Source organism: Oratosquilla oratoria, chromosome 20 (genome assembly GCF_046742065.1).
Source record: "Oratosquilla oratoria isolate Oo_2021 chromosome 20, ASM4674206v1, whole genome shotgun sequence".
NCBI classification, from domain to species: Eukaryota; Metazoa; Arthropoda; class Malacostraca; order Stomatopoda; family Squillidae; genus Oratosquilla; species Oratosquilla oratoria.
In genome coordinates, this window is record NC_134796.1 from 36,792,579 (window position 1) to 36,800,394 (window position 7,816).

At 39.1% G+C, this 7,816-nt stretch overlaps 2 protein-coding genes across 2 annotated transcripts; both read right to left on the reverse strand.

The window, feature by feature from the left end:
* Positions 1-237: 237 nt before the first annotated feature.
* LOC143036197 (pro-resilin-like) lies at positions 238-892 on the reverse strand. The gene is made up of 3 exons (XM_076203444.1): positions 881-892; positions 617-721; positions 238-519 (listed from the first exon to the last, which is right to left on the reverse strand). The coding sequence occupies exons 1-3, from the start codon at positions 890-892 to the stop codon at positions 238-240; spliced, it is 399 nt and encodes a 132-aa protein (XP_076059559.1).
* Positions 893-4,675: 3,783 nt separating this feature from the next.
* On the reverse strand, positions 4,676-5,323 carry LOC143036198 (pro-resilin-like). The gene is made up of 3 exons (XM_076203445.1): positions 5,312-5,323; positions 5,048-5,152; positions 4,676-4,939 (listed from the first exon to the last, which is right to left on the reverse strand). The coding sequence occupies exons 1-3, from the start codon at positions 5,321-5,323 to the stop codon at positions 4,676-4,678; spliced, it is 381 nt and encodes a 126-aa protein (XP_076059560.1).
* Positions 5,324-7,816: the final 2,493 nt, after the last annotated feature.

The following is a 7,816-nucleotide window of genomic DNA, read 5'->3' on the forward strand; positions in this document are numbered from 1 at the left end:
TGTGAATCTACAGTTTTTCCACTCAGCGAAAGTGGAGGCAACAAGTTATCAATAATGTTTAGGAGTAGGAAAGGTGTTGCCACATGATATATCGTAAATGGTGAAACATTTTATTTACAGTTTATAATCATACTACAAAAATATATATAATTTTCTTAAACAGACGAAGATATACAAAGGGATAATGATTACATTCTTAGGCTTCCAGGTGGTTCAAAATGTTGTCCCTCATCAATTTCAGTTTCCGCCATAGGCGGGGGAAGGAGGAGGAGGAGCATAGGAAGGCTGTGGGCTTGGTGCAGGTCCGTAGGAGGGCCTGGCTTCTCCCTCATAAGTGACTTCGGCAACGAAACCGGAGTCTCCGTCCACGTTGTAGGTGACCCTCTGGGTGCGTCCGTCGGGGAGGAGGACGTAGTAGGAGCCCTGCGTGAAGTCTCCATCGCGAGACTCCTGATGACCGAAGTCGTTGTTGGAGGCGGCGTCGTTGACGGCCCAGTCGAAGTCGTACTTGGCGGGAACCTTGGAAAAAAACACAGTTTATTTCGAGAGTCGTGTACATAAACTTGAAAGGCTTCATATCCAAAGATAAAATGTGCACCAACTACAGGAATATTACCTGAGGAGCTCCATAAGAGGGAGAAGGTGCTGGTTGAGGCAGGGAGTAACCAGCCGGTGGGTGATCTCCAAAGGCGGTAGCGACAAGGGCAAAAAGAACAAATACCTGAAAGCAAGAAAATGTCACTAAACGAAAATTGAAAACAAAAACGAAAGGAAAGACTGAACTTTTATCGTAACGAATACGTATTTTCAGTAGCGCCTGAATCTGGCTTATAATGGTGAGTGCCTTGTGAAGAAACGACCAGCACATCGTTTGACTCACCTTGGGATCCATGGTGATATGAGAAGATTCGCTACTGATGCATTCCTTCCTTCCCCGGCCGTTTATATACAAATAGTCAAGGAGGTTTCAGCGACGTCATATGAAAGGAAATCAGGGGAGAGGGTAGCGAGGAGCTGAGGAGGTGGTGGTGGTCAGAAAGGTCGAGGGGCAATGGCAAGAAGACGATCTGGCTCCGGGGGAAATAGCTTTTGCTCTGGATTTCCAAGGCTGTTGAAAAAACGAAGAAGATCGTAAAATGCTCCTCTTTAATTTCCTCATTTTTTTGATATAAAGGATTACAAAAGCGGAGCATGCCGACAGGAGACCTTTTGGTCCATATCTAGGTCGGATGCGAAAAAATCATAATAATGATAAATAAACAAATGAATAAATAAAAACTATAATAATGTACATTATAAATAAAATACATATATAAATACATAGGTATAGTTAAATAATAAACAAACAGGTAAATAGTAAATAATAATAAATTGACATATAACTAATAATAAATGAGAATCAAGCAAATAATAATAAACAAACGGACAAATGATAACAAAACAAATAAACAAATAATATAAAATAAATGATAGTCATTACAGCATCTTGCTTAGGTGTTTATCTAAATGATTCTTAAAGCTTCGAACTGAACTACATTGCACTGCCTCTGCAGGAAGTTTATTCCATTCATTAACTACACGGTTGGCAAAGTTGTTTCTACCCACTTCCAAATTAAATCTATTTCCGGACAGTTTGAGACCATTGTTTCTTGTCTGATTCTCATTCAGTGTGAAAATTTTGTCACTTTTGATGTCAATTCCTTTTAGAATCTTAAACACCTGTATCAAGTCACCTCTGAGTCTACGGTTTTTTTTTTAGGGAAAGCAGATTCATATGTTTTAGTTGATTTTCGTATGATTTATTTTTGATATTTGGAATCAGTTTCGTGGCTCGCCGTTGTACTTTTTCCAATCTGTCAATGTCTTTTAATGAAATTCGGTTACCATACGGAAACAGCATATTCCAAATGTGGACCAACTAACGATCAATATAGCTTGTTAATGAGTAATGGACTTTTGAAGTCAAAAGATCGCACAATCAGTCCTAGAATCTTATTTGCTTTCTCAGAGGCTGAAATACACTGCTTGAATGATTTGAGATCGTTACTGATGATTACGCCGAGATCGTTTTCACTATCCACATTTGTTAACGAATTTTCAAATAACCTGTAACCGTACTTACTGTTTTATATATGTATATACATATATATATGTGTATATATATATATATATATATATGTATATGTATATATATATATATATATATATTATTCCAGGAGGCACTGAATGATTTAATATATTTATATGTAGTTGAATTGAATCTAAGATCTCATCCTTTCGCTTTCTTATTTCTGTTTTACTTTGTTTCTCTTCGTTTCTTTTATTTCTCTTCGCTTCTTCATCTCTTCATCTCTCTTTTTCCATTTTGTAATATTTCAATTCTCTACCATTTCTTTCAACTTCAGGTAGTTGTTGAAGGGTCTTTAACCATGGTACATACTTTAGTATTTCCATTGTTAACAGATAGGTGGCGTGGCCACGCTGGTAGGCGTTATATTATTGTGGCAGCCGTAAACATTATTTACTTTCTAAAGTGAGAGGAGTTTTAGAAAGATAGTGTAATCAGGATTTTCTCCTTTATGTCCTCACTTGATGTCTTCAACTATGGCGTTATCTTATTCATACTGATACTTTTTCAAGACTTTCGAACGGTTGTTCTGGCATCGCCTCTCTCATTTCTTGGAACGATGTCATCATCTAACTGATTTGCCAATAACAAAAATCTTAAAACTACTGAAACTTTGTTTACAAGATTCTACGAAATCCAACATGCTTTCGATCTTGGCTACCAAGTTGGGATTGAAGTGGTTGATCTTTCAGTGGGCTTCATTCATGTTAACGCTGATGGTGTTTACTGTGGAGTATCCGGAGTCAGAGGCTTCATTTTATCGATTATGATGCAGTTTCTGAGGAATTGCTTTTCACGTCTGTGTTTCGACGATAGCTACAGTGGCTAGCATGCTGACCAACTCAGGTTTACTGCAAGGTAGTTTTCTTGAACCTCCGTTGTCCACGCCTATACGTCAGACTTACTACTAATCGCCATGAAGATGAACGTTTCAAGATACAAATGGCTGTGCATCTGGCTCTCGTGTTGAGCGAATCCTCCCTATGATGTTCTTCTTGTAGACGTTTTAGCTCAGGAAGTCTGCGCTAAAATTAGTATTATGGAAATATAACGTTATTAACACTTTTATGTCCCAAATATCTATTTGTCAATGTCTATAAATGTTAGTAGTATTATTCTGTAATGTCAGAATTATAATTTGGAAACTAGATTATTCGCAGTGCTCCTAAATGTGCATTATACCCTTCTTGCATAAAGAATTATGTCCCACTGTCAAGAGGGCAGTCTCTGTCGCCTATTCCACGCATTTAATTCCAATAAAGAAGTGCCGAGAGAAATGGAGTTTTCTTTCTTCCATCCATTCTCTCACTGACGAGTACCTTCACCAACTGTAGCAACATACAACTATACCATCACTTGCACGAGAAGGGAACTTCGTAGGGTGGGTGGAGCCCAACGTTGCTCAACATGTTAATGGCCAACTGATAAGAGACCTCTCTTCCAAATGGTTGTCATATCATGCCGTGCACGAATGACATTGCTCTGGTGATCAACAGCACCGCGGTATGAGTAAGCAGGACACAGAGAAGTCTGGATAGCTTCTCCCAATAGTGCATGTTCTTGGGTTTCAAGATCGCAACGACGGAGAACGTTCAGTTCGTGAAGTGATTGACTTATGCGCGATTATACGACCTGGAGATTGCCATCCATTGTGTGAGTTCTCATCTCTCGTCACAGAATGCCCGGCGACAACCTTACTACAGAGAGGACCGTCGAACGCACTCCAACAAAATCAGCTCCTACATTTAAGCCCAGCTAGATCTCTTTCCGATAGCGGGCTCCGCCACTGAGTTATTTTCCATCTTGTTGTCACCCCTTTGGGTGACTCTCTTGGCAGGTTTCTTCCCTTGACCCACACACCTAAGCCGTCTCTTGAAGTCAAAACATTGGTGATCTCATCCAAATAAAGTAAGTCATAACCTTCGTTAAATTGAGTTCCATCGCTGTCTCTTACCGGCCGCGTAGTATTGTAGTAAAACTGTGAACTTCATTGAATGTGGAAACGTGCACTGTATAGGTTAAAAACTATAGTGAATAAGATCTTCAGTGTTTCTCTTAAGAGTTTCTGTCTGGTTAGACGATCAGTTAAGTATTTCTCTTGTTGACTTGAGTAGTGGCGGAACATCTAAGTTATTTCTAAGATCTTGACATGTAAAGTAAGTCGTAACTTTCGAAAAAGTGAGTTTCAGCGCTGTCTCTTACCGGCCGAATAATAGTGGGGCCATGAAAGTTCTTGAATGTGGAAACTTGCGCTGGATAGGTTAAAAGCTATAGTGAACAAGATCTTCAGAGTTTCTCTGAAGAGTTTCTGTCTGGTTAGATGATCAGTTTAGTATTTTCCTTGTTGACTTGAGTAGTGGCGAAACATCTACGTTATTTCTAAGATCTTGTCATGCTTCCTCTACGATTTTCAAAAAAGGACGTCTTATGGTGATATAAAGAATAGAGGAAAAGACACTTTTTCATAAAGAATGATTTATTTACATAGAAAAATAAATTCGAATCTAAGATAATAATATCTATGTCATCGGAGATCAGTCCCAGATTTTACTTTCCACCGTAGGCGGGAGGAGGGGGGGCGTAGGATGGCTGGGGAGGAGTGTAGGGCCTGGCCTCACCCTCGTAGGTGACCTCGGCCACGAAACCGGAGTCCCCATCTACGTTGTAGTTGACCCTCTGGAGGCGTCCGTCGGGGAGGAGGACGTAGTAGGAGCCTTGTGTGTAGTCTCCGTCGCGGGACTCCTGATGGCCGAAGTCGTTACCGGATGCGGCGTCGTTGACGGCCCAGTCGAAGTCGTACTTAGCGGGAGCCTTGAAAAGAAGAAGAAAAAAAAAAACATTTATTTGGAGAGTCGTGTACGTAAACTAGAAAGGCTTCATATGGAAAGATTCAATGTGCACCAACTACAGGAATGTTACCTGAGGAGCTCCATAAGAGGGAGAAGGTGCTGGTTGAGGCAGGGAGTAACCAGCCGGTGGCTGATCTCCAAAGGCGGCAGCGACAAGGGCAAAAAGAACAAATACCTGAAAGCAAGAAAATGTCATTAAACGAAAACTAAAAATAAAAAAGAAGGAAAAGACCAACTCTTTATCGTAACGAATTCGTATTTTAAGTAGTACTTGGATCTGACTTACAGTGGTGAGTGCATTGTGAAGAAATGGCCAACACATCGTTTGACTCACCTTGGGATCCATGTTGATGCGAGAATATTCGCGACTGATGCATTCCTTACCTCCCCGGCCGTTTATATACAAATAGTCAAGGAGGTCTCAGTGACGTAACATGGAAGAAAGGCAGGGGAGAGGGTAGCGAGGAGCAGAGGAGGTGGTGGTGGTCAAAAGGTTGAAGAGCAATGGCGAGAAGACGATCTGGCTCCAGAGGTAACGGTGAAATAGGTTTTGCTCTGGATTTCCAAGGGTGTTGAAAAAAAACAAAAACAAAACAACAACGAATAATATCTTAAAATGCTCTTCCTTAATATCTTCCTTTTTTGAGTATATATATACATATATATATATATATATAAATATATATATATATATATACACATATATATATATGTATATATATATAATATATATATATATATGTATATATATGTATATATATAAATATATATATATATACATATATATAGATATATATATATGTATATATATGTATATATATGTATATATATATGTATATATATGTATATATATATATATATATATATACTTAAAAAAGGAAGAAATTAAAAAGGAGCATTTTAAGATAATCTTCATAAATATATTTATGTAGTTAAATTAAATCTAAGATCTCATCCTCTCACTTTCTTCTTTCTCTTTTACTTTGTTTCTACTCGTATATACCTCTTTTTTATTTCTCTTCATGTCTTCATCTCTCCACCTCTCTTTTTTCATTCTGTAATATTTCAATTCTTTACCATTTCTTTCAACTTCAGGTAGTTGTTGAAGGGTCTTTAACCATGGTACATACTTTGGTTCCATTGTTAACTGATAAGTGGTGTGAACACGCTAGTAGGCGTTATATTATTGTGGCAGCCGTAAACATTATCTACTTCCTAAAGTGAGAGAAGTTTTGGAAAGATAGCGTAATCAGGATTTTCTCTTTCATGCCGTCACTTGATGTCTCCAACTATGGGGCTATTTCATTCATACCGATACTTTTTAAAGACTTCCGAACGGTTGATCTTGTCTCGCCTCCCTCATTTCTTGGAACGATATCACCCCCCTAACTAGTTTGTCTATAACAAAAACTTTAAAACTACTGAAGCTTTGCTTACAACATTCTTTGAATTCCAGTAGGCTTTCGATCTTGGCCACCAAGTTGGAATTGTTCTAGTTGATCTTTGAATGGGTTTCATTCATATTAACGCTGATGGTTTACAATGGAGTATTCGGTTAACCGGAGTGAAAGACTTCATTTGATCGATTATGACGCAGTTTCTGAGGAATCACTTTTCACGTCTGTGTTTCGACGATAGCTACAGTGAATAGCATGCTGACCAATTCGGGTTTACTGCAAGGTAGTTTTCTTGAACCTCCGTTGTCCAACGTCTACACATCAGACTTACTACGAATCGTCATGAAGATGAACGTTTCAAGATCAAAATGCCTGTGCATCTAGCTCTCGTGTAGAGCAAATCCTCCATATGATGTTCTTCTTGTAGACGTTTTAGCTCAGGAAGTCTGCGCTAAAATTAGTATTATGGAAATATAACATTATTAAAACTTTTATGTCCCAAATATCAATATGTAAATGTCTATAAATGTTAATAGTATTATTCTGTAATGTCAGAATTATAATTTGGAAACTAGATTATTCGCAGTGCTCCTAAATGTGCATTATACCATTCTTGCATAAAGAATTATGTCCCACTGTCAAGAGGGCAGTCTCTGTCGCCTATTCCAGGCATTTAATTCCAATAAAAAAGTCCCGAGAGAATTGGTGTTTTTTTCTTCCATCCATTCTCTCACTGACGAGTACCTTCACCAACTGTTGCAACCTACTACTGCACGAGAAGGGAACTTCGCAGGGTGGGTGGAGCCCAACGTTGGTCAATATGTTAATGACCAACTTATAAGAGACCTCTCTTCCAAATGGTTGTCATTTCATGCCGTGCGTGAATGACATTGCTCTGGTGGTCAACAGCACCGCGGTATGAGTAAGCAGGACACAGAGAAGTCTGGATAGCTTCTCCCAATGGTGTATGTTCTTGGGTTTCAAGATCGCAACGACGACGAACATTCAGTTCGTGAAGTGATTGACATATGCACGATTATACAACCTGGAGATTACCATCCATTGGTTGAGTTCTAATCTCTCGTCACAGAATGCCCGGCGACAACCTTATTACAGAGAGGACCGTCGAACGTACTCCAGCAAAATCAGCTCCTACATTTAAGCCCAGCTAGATCTCTTTCCGATAGCGGGCTCCGCCACTGAGTTATTTTCCATCTTGTTGTCACCCCTTTTAGTGACTCTCTTGGCAGGTTTCTTCCCTTGACCCACACACCTAAGCCGTCTCTTGAAGTCAAAACATTGGTGATCTCATCCAAATAAAGTAAGTCATAACCTTCGTTAAATTGAGTTCCATCGCTGTCTCTTACCGGCCGCGTAGTACTGTAGTAAAACTGTGAAATTCATTGAATGTGGAAACGTGCACTGTATAGGTTAAAAACTAT

What these genes read in the sequence shown, in the direction of transcription:
- LOC143036197 (XM_076203444.1), bottom strand. An exon ending in CCTCTTATGGAGCTCCTCAG is followed by an intron (nt 520 to 616) that starts GTAATATTCCTG and finishes TTTTTTTCCAAG; the next exon opens with GTTCCCGCCAAGTACGACTT.
- LOC143036198 (XM_076203445.1), bottom strand. An exon ending in CCTCTTATGGAGCTCCTCAG is followed by an intron (nt 4,940 to 5,047) that starts GTAACATTCCTG and finishes CTTCTTTTCAAG; the next exon opens with GCTCCCGCTAAGTACGACTT.